This window comes from Pantherophis guttatus, chromosome 1 (genome assembly GCF_059756535.1).
Source record: "Pantherophis guttatus breed Tessera chromosome 1, ASM5975653v1, whole genome shotgun sequence".
Lineage (NCBI taxonomy): Eukaryota > Metazoa > Chordata > Lepidosauria > Squamata > Colubridae > Pantherophis > Pantherophis guttatus.
In genome coordinates, this window is record NC_142063.1 from 264,462,684 (window position 1) to 264,476,714 (window position 14,031).

At 35.3% G+C, this 14,031-nt stretch overlaps 1 protein-coding gene across 2 annotated transcripts in view; it reads left to right on the top strand.

The window, feature by feature from the left end:
- Positions 1-12,407, top strand: part of TAB2 (TGF-beta activated kinase 1 (MAP3K7) binding protein 2) — a 62,171-nt gene extending 49,764 nt beyond the window's left edge. For both annotated transcript variants that reach the window (XM_034418993.3, XM_087887399.1), the window contains exons 4-7: positions 7,137-7,297; positions 7,822-7,915; positions 9,274-9,354; positions 10,406-12,407. In XM_034418993.3, coding sequence (XP_034274884.1) covers positions 7,137-7,297; positions 7,822-7,915; positions 9,274-9,354; positions 10,406-10,554 — 485 coding nt within the window. In that variant the 3' untranslated portion in view covers positions 10,555-12,407. The remainder of the gene's footprint in view (positions 1-7,136; positions 7,298-7,821; positions 7,916-9,273; positions 9,355-10,405) is intronic.
- Positions 12,408-14,031: the final 1,624 nt, after the last annotated feature.

Genomic DNA, 14,031 nt, shown 5'->3' on the forward strand with positions numbered 1-14,031 from the left:
TCACAAACTGTAAAACAACAGCCCAATCAAAGTGTTTGGAATACTGAGAATACTTCCTGACGTGCATTTGTTCTGCTTTGAGCCTTTAATAGGTTTTCAAGATGTAAACTTACTGAGATCAAAGGATTTTGCACATTTTGTGTTGGAAAGTTTTGATTCTGGAATACTGCTAGGATCATCACAATTACTGTATGCCTAGGGTTTTCACCGTAGTAGTGGTATGTGACAGCTTTTTTCGCTGTCTAGAATTTGTGGAATGTGAGGATATTTCTGCATACATTGTATTTTCCTTTGAGGATCAAGATGTTACAATATTTTTATTGTTCTTTACTGTACAAAGATTATAATAGCAGATATAATTGTAGAGAGTTGATCACAGGAGTTATTCTTTAAACTTAAGCAAATGTTGCATTAATTTATTATTTTTCACTGCAGCAGGAATATATTAAATAACCAAATTGTAGGAATTCAAAATAATGTATTAATCAATAGTACAGAGTAGCGAATGGGTAGGTATTACAACAAGCAAATATCTAAGCATTCTTCCATGCTTAGAATACAGCTTAAAATAGACTCAGTTTCACATTGTTAATAAGAAACGGATGCTTGGAGTTGAACATTGTATGTCCATTTGTTATCCAAACTGCAGTTTATGTGAATTCAAGTGCTTTTTCTACATTTTTTGAGATTTTTTTGCAAGCTAGTTTTTTTTAGTATATTATTTATTTGATTAATTAATTAATTAATTAATTAATATGCCGCCCTTCTCCCGAAGGACTCAGGGCGGCTTACAAAGAAAACATTCAACAAATTTGAAAATTACATAAAAATTAAAATCCAATTAAAAAATAATTAAAATTATTTCAATGTAAAAATCCCCCAACGGATCAGCCCATTTGATGAAAGAGCCACGTCTTCAGTTTGCAGCGAAAGGAGAGGAGGTCAGGGGCTGTCCTAAGCCCGGTGGGCAACCCGTTCCAGAGGATCGGCGCTCCCACAGATATTATGGGCCATGGGATATTAAATTTTATTCTACCCTATGTCTAGTCATAAAAAACCTTTTATGGATGTTCATATTCTACATCATAGTTATAGATAGTCCTCGACTTACGACCACAATTGAGCCCAAAATTTCCATTGCTAAGCAAGACAATTAAATAAATTTGCTCCATTTTATGACCTTTGTTGCCATAGTTGTTATGTGAATCATTGCAGTTGTTAAGTGAATCTGGCTTCCTTATTGACTTTGCTTGTCAGAAGGTCACAGAAGATGATCACATGCCCCTGACACACTGCAACCATTATAAATACAGGCCAGTTGCCAAGCATCTAAATTTTGATCACATGAACATGGGGATGCTACAGTGGTCGTAAGTGTGAAAAATGTTTGTAAATCCCTTTTTCAGTGCTGTTGTAACAAAATGAACAGTTGTAAGTTGAGGATTACCTGTATAAACTATTTGAAATATTTCTGAACAATGGCTTTCAACAGCTTCCATATCAACTTTGATTACCAGGATGTTATAGAGTGGAAAAGATACTGAGGCATGTATAGTGCAATTTCTCTTAAGAGAGGTTTATATGCTTGCCAATACTAATGTTTTTATTCTATTGTTAACCAATTCTTACCAAGTTTGCAACATACCTCAGAATTTCATGTAATATAATTACAAATATTAGACAGCATGATACATTTATTGAATATTTCTGCCCTTGTCAATGAATGACAAAAATTAAAAGTTTTTCTGGAATGAAATGAAACTACACATACATATCAAATATACAGGCTCAAGTGGTTGGGGAAGCCATGAATATCATTTATCAAAAATTACTGTGTTTTAATATAAGTTTAAAATGCCATTTATTTTCTAATTAGATATACTTTATTAACCAGTCAATTGACCATACCAAAGCATGACCATCAGCCACAGTAAGATACAATAAAATAAGGTAAAGTGAGATTCACTGAAATGAAGAAAAATGGATTAAAGTGAGATAAAAGAAAGTAAAGTAAATTTAAAAGACTAAGATAAAATAGAATGCAGAGATGCATAATAAAATGAATATTAAAGTTCAAAAACAGTGTGTCTTTAGGTGAATTCATTATCTTTGCATGCAACTCCAGTGTGTTTTATAAAATGTGTTCTCTGTTGGACAGCACTGACTATAAACATAATAGTTTTAATGAAAATCTCTCTTTGTTACAATCCCAATGTCTGAAGTACATAAATGACAATTGACTAGGACATTGGAATGTATTCTATTTCTGATGGTCCTCAAACACATGTTCTCTCAAAATATGTCACTTGGTGGAATCCATATTTGGCCATAGAATCTAGCTACTCAAATCTTGCTCTGGTAAGGGCTATCTTATGATACGGAATGAAATCCGTTGTCACATATTTTTCTATTTGGAACGCCTTTTTATTTTTTCGCCAACCATTGCAACAACCTGATGTTTGCAAGTGACTCAAAATCAGGGCCTTAATATCCAAAACTCTGTCTGAATATTTTCTTGACCTTGTCTGACTGAGGATAGATAGTGTGACCTTTTCCTGACCTTGACCTTGTCTGACTGAGGATAGATAGTGTGTTGAAAAACCGTAATACGAAATGATTTGGAGAAATTGATTGATCCATATGGTATGTTGTAATAAGCCCATCTGTTCTGGCATATTTTTGATAGTTGTCGGGCTCCATTGAAAGAATTGTTGGCTAATTAAAGGCTTTAATTGCTGTTAGACTACAAATTAACTGGGTATCTGTTTCAGCTCTTACTGCTAAAGCAGGTGTATTCCTGTTGGTCCCTACAACCGTACTTAAAAAGTGTGCTCGATTTTGCTCAAGTATAGAGGCACTTGATAGGCCCATAGATTTGTACCAATACCTGTTAGTATTGGTACAAGTTTTGTCTTAAAATGAGGAGCAGAGAGCTCTGACGGTTGTAACCAAGTAATTTAGTAGTTTTGAGATTGTTGCTGCTTTTATAAAAATTGTTTGAAGTGGTTGGCCCAAGACCCTGTATTTATAAAAACTACCCTTAAGTGTGAGAAGGGATCTATTTGTTTTATAGATTCTTCTTCTAAATGCTAATTGTGTTTGGGCCATCTTTTTCCAAAAACCATTACTTTGGATTTATTAATATTAAAAAAAATTAGAAGTGCACTAGGTACCAAATTTCCCTATCAATCTTCTCAGGCCTGCTTGGAAGTATGCCATCAGAACCATGTCATCTGCATTCAAAAGGATATTGATGTGTCTTTTAAGGTTCTTTGGCATGTGAACATTTGTAGAATGGAGAAATTCTGGGATGTTGTTAATGTAAAGTTTAATCAACTTTATGTAGTTTAACTTGGGACCAAAGTAGATTCTTGTCTAATACTTTTATAAGTGGATACTCTGGGTGAGACAGCCATTTATTCCTGGACTTTCAGGTATGTATTTGTGTAGAGGGCCTTTATCAGGTATAGAAATCTTAGGATCCATATGTAGCTTGGCAGCCTTCTTCCATAAGATGTCTCTATTTATGGAATCTAATGCAGCACTGAGATGTATGAAAGATGTAAACATATTTGCCATCTGTTGTGCATTTGGTAATAATATGGTGTAGAACAAGGGTGTCAAACTCACTGCATCATGTTGCCATCACGTGACATTTAGTGACGTTTTCCTCATTTGCGGAGCTGGGGTGACATGGCCTGCGCATGACACATTTGGCCCATGGGCCACCAGTTTGACACCCCTGGTATAGAATAAATCAGTGATCTATTCTCAAGTCCCAAGTCTGAACGTAGCCTATTCTTCTGCTAATATATTCTTCTCAATTGCCAATCCTTTGCTTTCTTCAAGAGATGTTTTACATCTTTGTTGTTATATCAATAAGGCATTTGAGTCTGTAATGGGGGGGCAGAGTCTTCCTTATTTTCTTTTTTGTGTATGGGAACGATAATGAAAAGTTGTTTGCCAACCTAACTCTCCCTTGGCAAGTAAACATAATCTCTTTGGGGCTCGCTTCTAAATTTGCATGCTGTTGTATGCCATGATTTGAAGCCTGGTAAGTGAATATCTTCATTAAAGGTAAAGTAAAGGTATCCTCTGTCCAGTCAACTCCGACTCTAGGGAGCAGTGCTCATCTCCGGTTCTTAGCCAAAGGAGCCAGCATTGTCCGAAGACTCTTCTACGATCATGTGGCCAGCATGACTAGATGCTGAGATGCATAAAATGCTGTTACCTTCCCATTGAACTGGTACCTATTTATCTACTTGCATTTGCATGCTTTTGAACTGCTAAGTGGGCAGGAGCTCTGGGGCAAGTAACATGAGCTCACCCGCCTGCATGGCACTCACGTCTCAAACTTGGGCTGTCAGCTTTTCAGCTGAGAAGCTCAGCATCTTTAACCACTGAGCCAATTGCACCCCCCTTGAATATCTTCATTACCGGTGGTTAACCATGTCTCTTGGAATGCTATGATGTTGAACTTGGAAAGGAATTCCAACAAATCTCCATTTGACATTTTATTGCATCCGGATATATTCCCTGTCAGTAGCTCAATAAAACTTGTTTATTGTCAGAAGGGGTAGTTGGTGATGTAATTGAAGTCTGCGGTTGAATAGCAGACTTTATACAGTCACTCTACAGGTGAGATGAGATCCAAAATTTCTTCAGTATCTAGGAAGGCACATTGGTTGTAATTTGGCTCACCTCTGCCATTCTTTTGCTGCTGTATAGGATCAGGTAGGTTTTGTAATGTTTGCACACAGAATATTGAACATTAGAAAGTTGTCTTTTCATGTCTATATCATTGGCCAGAGAAGTTGGCTCAACCCTGGGTGATTATTCTTCCTGCCTCAGGGGCTACCTTTGTCATGATTTCCTGTGGTTCATGGAGTAAGAGGTTTGCTTGGAAAGCTGGGGAGTATGCCAGTTTGTGTTAGACTGCAGATATCCATCTCATGTTCCTGGTGAAGCCTGCTGCCCAGGATTTTAGGCCATTAAGATCTTCCTATTGTCTGTCAACAGCATCCAATTTTTTATTATTTGAAATTTGTTGTTTGCATCCATTTTGAGGGTCTCTTCTGTTAATGATCAGCTTATCTAGATTCCCCTAAGAGGAAAGGGTATCTAATTACCATATTTTTCGGTCTATAAGACGCATTTTCCCCCATCAAAGTGGGTGGAAATGTCTGTATGTCTTATAGAGCGAATGTTGCTGAAGCCCTGCCCATCCGCCGGCCCCCACCCTTCAACTGTTTTCAGCCTTTGCATGCCCCGTTTTTGGCCTCCAGCAGTGATAGGTAGTGCCAGCGATAGGTGGCGCTAGCGATCCCCGCCACCTGGAACGGGCTGGGGGAAAATGGGGCACTTGGAGGCCAAAAACCTCTGTGATGCGTAGAGGCAGCAATCCCTACAGTCTGGAACAGCTGATCAGTATTCCGGGAGGCTGATCCAACCGCCAATCAGCTGCTCGTGCTAAATCAGGCTGCAATAACATGCTGAAGCTGACCAGGCTGTTTGCTGTTTGCTGCAAGGACGCTAGTCGGATGAATACCGATGGATGCTGGGAGGCAGAGGCAGATTTTTTTTCTTGTTTTCCTCCCCAAAAGTTGGGTGTGTCTTACGGTCCGGAGCATCATAGTGCAAAAAAAAAAAAAAAAAAAAAAAAAAGGTAGTTAATAATCCATTGGATTATTTAAAATTCATTTCATTCAATTGCATTTACATGCATGAATTAGCATTTATGCTAATCCAGTTTTCAGTCAATTTTCAAGAGACCTCATAGTGCTTTTAATTAAGATGTGGTTCCCAAAGCTTTACATTCTTTATTAAAATATTGAGCTTCAAACTACAAGCAGATTACATTGAAGCAATTATTTGAAAATAATTAAACATAGATTTAATAAATTTATTTGTTTTCTTTTATTTTATCTTATTATCTTGATAGCAATACTGATAATATTATCTTTATGTTGTTTTATTTTATAAAGAGGGCTATAAAATTTCATTAAAAATTCACAAAAGAAAGGTGTTTTTTATGTAATGAGGTAAAACAACCTCTGAGAGATTCACCAGCATTATTCCATTTGTGGCCCTGACCAACTTTCTTACTACTACTATAGTATGAAAGAGTTTGAGATACAGAGTTAGGGTTTTGTTTTTGTTTCATTTTGTTTCCATGATAAGGTCATAATCTACTTTGAGAAAGCTTAGGACAAATTGATCACAAATGTTTGGAACTAGGATAAGGTTCTAGTAGTTGGTCCCTGCTGGCAGAGAAACTGATTGGGAAGATTAATCAGTTAGAATTTGTAATGGGCATTGGAGAGTGAAAACTGAAATAATGGGTAGAAGATGGTGGACCGTTTAGAAGAGACAAGAGATGAAGAACCTTCATAGCATAGCATGTGGTTATCACCAAAATCACCTCCTCACGACTGTTTTCGTCCACAATAAGAAAAGCAGAAGGGGCTCCCTTCAAGCCATTTCTTTTAAGGAATTTCATCATCAATGTCCCTTCAGGTCTTCTCGATCATCTGAGATCCCACTGAGATCTTGTATTACTCCAACTCTGCTGGGTTATAGAAAGTTTTAGGAACTATTTTTTTTCCAGCAAGCCTTAAGGGCAGATGTGCTATTCCTTTTGTAGTGTGATATTTATTTTCAACAGAATTTTTATTTTAGAATTATGATTCAGATTGCTGGTTTATTATTATTTATGTATAATTCTTAATTGGGAAAATAGAAGATGTAAACCATTTGTAGTTGATAATTGAAATGGCATGTAAATAAGTAAATAAAGAAAATAGGAAAAGGAGTGGGCTATAATTTGGTGACTAGGGCTATATGGAAATTGGTTCTTTGTAGATTAGAAAGTTAACTAAGGAAGCCAAAGCCAGGAAAATTTAAATTTCATATATTGATTCATTTAATAATGCACTTTGAAATTATCATAGTGATTAGATTGTTATAAACTTGGTTTTTATGGTTTTTATAAGTCATTATTTATGTGTCCCTATGTTTCATATTGGACAAACTGGGAAATTCTCATATAATTGTTTGTCCTAGGACTGCACTGGGTTAAAACAAATGCTGTGAAGAGAACATTAAATTGGTTAAGATGGTATCTTAATGTTCTTCAGCTTTACTAGTACATCAGAAGGCTAGGATGGAACGGCTTCAACGAGAACTTGAGATTCAAAAGAAAAAGCTGGATAAACTAAAGTCAGAAGTCAATGAAATGGAGAATAATCTAACACGAAGGCGGCTGAAAAGATCAAATTCTGCTTCCCAAATTCCTTCAGTAAGTCATCATTTCTGGAGATACAGAATAATCCAGTATTACCATAAAATTAATATAAATCAAATCAAAAGAGCAGTTATTTATACAATCTGCAGGATATGTGGTGAGCAAGAACAAATTGAAAAGTATGGTGATATTCAGAAAATATATTCAGGAAAATTAAGAAATAATATTGAGCACTTTTTCAGTCATTTGTGCTTAAACTGTCATATCTCTCTTATTATCAAGCCTGTTCTTGATATAATTATTCCTAGGTAATATGTCTTTTATCTAGCTTTATATTTTTCTGGAGCTTTCGTTTATTAAAAGCTAAAATTTATTTCAGTATCTAAGGTTATGATTATATGATCTAAGTAGTCATTAATTTGATTTCAAAATATTTCATTGGTCTTTAGCATACCCAAGAGGTTACCTGAACTGCTTAAAAATATTAAAATGTTTATATAATTCTAACGATACCATCATCAACCAATAACCATGTCTTGTTATCATAGCCATGAAACTAATAATTCTGTGTTTTTCAGCTTGAAGAAATGCAACAGTTAAGAAGTTGTAACAGACAGCTTCAAATAGACATAGATTGCCTAACCAAAGAAATCGATCTTTTTCAAGCAAGAGGTATTGTATTAGAAATATGAACAATATTTTTACCATTTAGTATGCAAGGTTCAAGGACAGCTGAATAGGGCTGTGGCACACTTTGAAAATTATTATACTGTTAGCTTCAAGAGAGCAAAGCTTTATCCTATCAAAGTAACCAATTTTCTTCAGACTTCTACTGAAGAAAAAGCTGCTGCTGCTGCTTTAAGAGTTGCATTAACGAGTGGCTTCCTTAGAGCAATACTATAGTATACTTCTATATTGGAAGCATTAAAGCACTTCCATGGTGAAAGGATTCCATTTGATGTAATTAACAGTGCTTTATAATAAAATGAAAATCCTTAGCTGTGTAAATTACAAGTTCCTCTGTTTTGGGGTTTTTTTGGGTGTGTGTGTGTGTAAAAATTTAAAATCACATTTATTTGAGGAGGGAGGAAAAACAAACAACTTAACAAAACATAACAAAAAGTAGTTACTAATATGTGGCCATATTCTATTGTGTGCAGAGATCTAATTCAGTACCTGTGCTTAGATGCAGTGCTGGGACTTAGCATACATAGTCTTCATTTTGAAATACCTTCAGAATTTGGGATGGAGAAGAAAGAGGATATATGTTCTAAAAAAAATTCCTACTAAAAATTAGACGAAAATTCAGAATTGTGTCAGAATCAAAGTTAAATTGGTCTTTTTACTATTTCAAGAGTTGGATACATTTTGTAACTTCTTTGCTTCATAATCGGATATATTCCTGGAAAAAAAGTGTAATTAAAACTGCAATAAAGTAAATTGAAATTAATATGTTTTACCAATTGGAATGCAGCTAAGCAAAACTTAGCATTACTGTATTTTAATTTTTTCATGCTTACTTAGAATACCAAATATTAATATTCAAAATGATTAAATTCAAATGAGATAATATACTGGCTAGGTACTCAGGATGGGGTTACCCATTGTTGTGTTTATATTCTTAATTCTCAGTTTTAAATTTGCTGTTTTTATTAGAAATTCTACCACACTACAGAAAAATCCCAGAGGAAAAAATTTTTAGGGTTAGGTTAAGAATGTAGGCCATTTTATCTATGAAAATTTTTTTACACTTTTTAGTTAAAACTGTTAGTCTCTTGATTATTTTTCTCTTTGAGGTAAATATTTTTCTCCCCATCCCCTTTGTATTATAATGTGGCTGGTAGGTATGGGCTCATATATGAGTATACAAAGCTGGTGGATCTTATTAAATGGCCTCAGTAGTTTCTTTTAAAACAAAGGAAAGCTATGCAATGTTACCAGTAATATCTTGACCATAAATACCCCACTGCTTCAGTTTTAATTGCCTTTTTTGTCCTAGCTCTGTATGATGTATGCTTCTTTTTTTTCAGGACCACATTTTAATCCCAGTGCCATCCATAATTTTTATGACAATATTGGATTTCTAGGTCCTGTGGCACCAAAACCCAAAGGTAGTGCTAGTAAAAAAAATATTTTCAAATCGTCTCTGGAATCAAACTGTATCGTTTAACTTATTTTAGTAATATTTGTAATCTATTGTTGGTAAAAACTGTTGGAGATCTGTAACATATAAATGATAACCCATCGTATTCCTTTACTGTAATTATTCTTGTTTGTTTGTCCTTTCTTTTTCTTGCATCATCCCATTTTTTTAAAGACAGGAGCTATGCGTTCGCACATACTGGGACATTTGATTTCTCTTCAATTTTAAACATAAGAACTGAGAAATTATCTTGGGATGTGTACACATACTCTTTTCCCCCACGAAGACTGTATTTTTTTAGTATTGATGGTGCTGTGTTCTCTTGCTGATCTATCTCTGTCTTTTTTGGTAGACTGAAAATAAGGGACAGGTAGATCTTAACAGAAGACTCAACACTCTTGAAAAAGCATTGCCCTCCCCCAGTTTCTCCAAACCAAGGGTACACTGGCATTTCTTTTGCACCTCTCCCCAGGGGAAGTGGGGACCTTTTGTTTCATATTTTTCCAGTGGTTGGGGTGTAAAATCTTAAAGCGTTTGTTTTAGCACTTTTAAAACAACCCATCAAAAACAAATCCATTAGCATGCTGCACAGTTTCATATGACTTTGAAGCTACTGGGAGGCAAGTAGCCAAAACCAAGAAAAGAAAGAGGGAAATATGTCAAGTGCTAGCAATTTGTTTTACTACAAGAAGGTCCAGTACATTTCAAACAAGATCCTTTGTCAAGGGCCCTAAGTGCTCTTTTTTTTCCATGGCTCTCGAACTTGCATATTTCTCACCTTGCATATGTAGCAATTTATTTGCTCTTGAATTAATGAGTTAGACTTTAAAATCACAGTAGTGGAAATAATATTTGAAAGTTTTAACATGTAATCACTGTTGCTTACATAGAGTCTGCTTGGGTCAGATGGACGGCTACATAAATTTGTTTATTAAATAAATAATAATTGGAAAAGGGGACACATTTATTTACTTCAACTATTCATATTTGATCATTGTTTTTTTTCTCCCCCACCTCAGCTGATCAAAAATCCGTGGTCAAAACACCAAAGACTGTTCCAGATACTGAAGAAGATGAGGGAGCTCAGTGGAATTGTACAGCTTGTACTTTTTTAAATCACCCAGCCTTAAATCGTTGCGAACAGTGTGAGATGCCCAGGCATTTCTGAGCCAGGGAGGCTCACTTATCTTCTGTAAATCCAACTTCTGACTATTGTGTCATTTCCTTGGGATAAATAATCATTTATGCATAGGATTTTGTAAAATTGAACATGTGACAAGATTTATTAGTAATGTTAAATGTCATGACACAGACATAATACCTCAGTCTTGTGCTGCAGGCAGCTGGAAATTCACCGGCTGGAAGGTGATCTCCTGAAAGAAATTGGTTGCCAGCTGCCTGACATGTACAGTATTACCAGATGCCCATAAGAATAACTCCCACCAGGTTCAGTGCTTTGGTGTTCCCAACAGCCTTTCTCCACAGATGTCACTACTGAATTTTGACAGGGGAAAGAATTAGATTGATAGCTTTTTTTGTTTTTGTAAAGCTTTCAGTAAAACACTACATTCACAGAGGAAATGAAAAAGGAACAAACTGAAACTCAATTTGCTGCCACAGAGGGCCCAGGAATTATAGAAGAACTTCAGAAATGTAGAGGTACTCTTCATCTTGTCTTCCGGAAAGCAGTTCCACATTGTGAAGACAAAAATCAGTACAATCATCTGAAGATGAAAAAAGAAAACTGCATGCTTTGTCTGTACCATAGTCACCGTGAAATACCCCCAAGGCTTTTCCTACTGTACATAGTTCTAGAATCTTCTTTAAATGACTTTTCTTCACCTTTTATTATTTCTTGTATTTCTTAATGTATAGTGTAATAGTCTTTGTTAACTTTCTTTCCCCCTTTAAGTGATTATGCACGATTGTGATCCCTTTGTGTTAAAAAAAAGTTTTTGATCTGAGAGAAGCCGTGCCTTAAAACAGCGTTCGTGACAATGCACAAACTAGCTCTTGTCTGCCTCTTTTGTATGTTGCTCTTGTAAATGCTGGTAATCTGTGAAGACCTGCAGATGCAGCATGGTAAAAATGCAGGAAACGTTTGTGCTTCTAGTTCACTCAGGACACTGATTTTTACGGTGGGTGACACCTGGGTAGTATTCTGCCTGGCAAACAAAAGCACAAGAGAAATTGAGTCCCACCCCCATCATATCTGCCTCTGATAGGCTTGCTTCATTTGCTGGGCATCTTTAAAACTCTCCACGAATAAAAAAGACTGTGAGGGGAGAGGAATATATTTGAGTACACAGAAATAGCAGAAAATATTAATATGCTCATTGTTGGCAGCCAGTTCTTAAACCTGATTTGGTGGAGAATAGCAATAATTAGAATCATTTGAAAGAGAGCCTGGAAAAGAGAAAACAAGGAGACTTGAAGCCATGCCAAGCATCTCTTTTTTTATGTCCTTGTTCCTGAGGAAATCTATTGAGGTGGTTAGAAAAACTTTTAATTGAAACCAAGATCATGGTGTTTTTTGGGTTTTTTGCTCTCCTGCATACTACTACATAAATGATATGTCATCTCTCGGGATGAGGTGAGAAGAAGCAATGAATAGCAAAACTGTATTATGTATCTGCTCAGAATTAAGTGCCATTAAGTTCAGTGAGACTTACTCCAAGGTAAGTGGATCTACTATTGCAGCCTAAATGTAGCGAGAGACAAAGTAGACTGTCACCCACTGTAAATATTTGCCAGTGGACATCTTTAACAGCAATTTTACAAGTGGTCTATGAAAATATACAGATGCCTTTGTTTTAAAGGCTTTGCATTTTTTTAAAACATGGGAATTAAATTAGTATCCCAAGTAATCAGTCAGTAAATCCAAAGTCCTTGAATTGAATGCATTATGTTATTAAAAAATAGAAGAAGCTTTCTTTTTCAGCTTCATCTGCAGTTCTATGTGAAGATTGATAAATGAATTTTTACCTGTTTTATTAATAAAACATAATTTGGATATCTTGAGTTGATGGTTTTGTGATTTAGGTGGGTTAACTGTCTTTGTAACAGATAAGTTATTTATAAAAATTAAAAAAATATATTGTAACATCTGTTTTGTGTCTTTTTAACTAGAAGTAATATGTTTTGTGTAGATATTCCTTAAATAATTCGTCAGTGCTAGGATACATGATGATTCCGATTTCAAATTCAGACCCTGAAGGCTCTTTTTTTAGGTCTAACATCAATAGCATAATTGCAAAACTAACCCTTGTTCAAATGTTACCACAGGTACTTTTTAAGAAAATAATCTGCTTGGTATCTGATATTTGCATTCTGACACAATCCTTAATGCTTATTTTTATCTGTTATATATTAATATAGGTAATTCTCAACTTACAACCATTCATTTAATAATGATTCAAAGTTGTTGAATCGTCGGAAAAAGCTGTTTACAACCTGTCCTCGCACTTATGATCATCATACCACATGATTCTGTGGTCACATGATTCAACCTCTTGGCAACCGGCTCACTTGCAACTAGTTGCAGTATCTTGCAGTTACATAATCATAATTTGTTACCTTCTCGACCAGTTTCTGACAAGCAAAGTCAATTGGGGAAACTGGATTTTCTTAAAAGACTGCATGGTTTGCTTGTCAACCATGTGATTCGCTTAACAACTGCAATTAAAAAATGGTCATCAACCCACTTTACAACTGCACCAATTTATAATGGAAATTCTGGTTCCAGTTTTGGTAAGCCAAGGATTACTTGTATGGAAGTTATAAATGAATCACTTCCTTTGGTTAGTAAATCCTTATAAGAATCAGCACTATAAGAATTAAGGACAAATGTAAAGAATTACAGAATGAAATTTCAAAACGAGCACTTTTATCATAGGGAATATAAGAGCACATGGACTTAGCCAATAATACTTTGCATGTTTTTATTTATGGAGTAGGTGTCACTTTCCAATTGTAGGTAAGTTTCTATTAATCATAATAGCAGTCAGGCTCCATTAAGTCATAAGCTGAGAACTACCTGTAAGATACGGGATCTAGAACTTGGGTGTATGCTACTACACCTTTTTCTAACGGCAGGGGAAGAAATATGGCATGAAAAGAAAGGATCTACCGTAGTATTTTCCTCTTAGATGTACCTTTCCCCTTGAGTAGCAATCTGTAAACCCCACCACCACCACCAATACATTAGCATTCCCTTATATTCCCTTGGTTTATTTGACAAAAGAGATACACTAGATGTAATTGGGTTGTTTATTTTTATTTAAAAGAGCTGTATTTCACTTTTCTACAAATAGATCCTCATAGCTTCCATATTTATTTTGAATTCAAAAACAATACATCAATATAATTTGTTCGTGCAATTGTCTCACAAGCAGACAGTAAGTAAATTAGGAAGCAGTTGCAAAATAAGCCATTAACATACATTATATTCAATCCATATTAAGGAATATAAAGAAAAATTAATTGGAGCTTTCAAAAACAAAAAATTATCAAGTAAAATACGTTTTGTGGAACAATATAGTATCACCCTTGTTCCTGACTGTTTATATTCACATCAGCACTGTGGACTAATCTTAAAAACAACATAGAAACCTGTGAAAGTTTTTTTAAAGCATTATTGAAATAT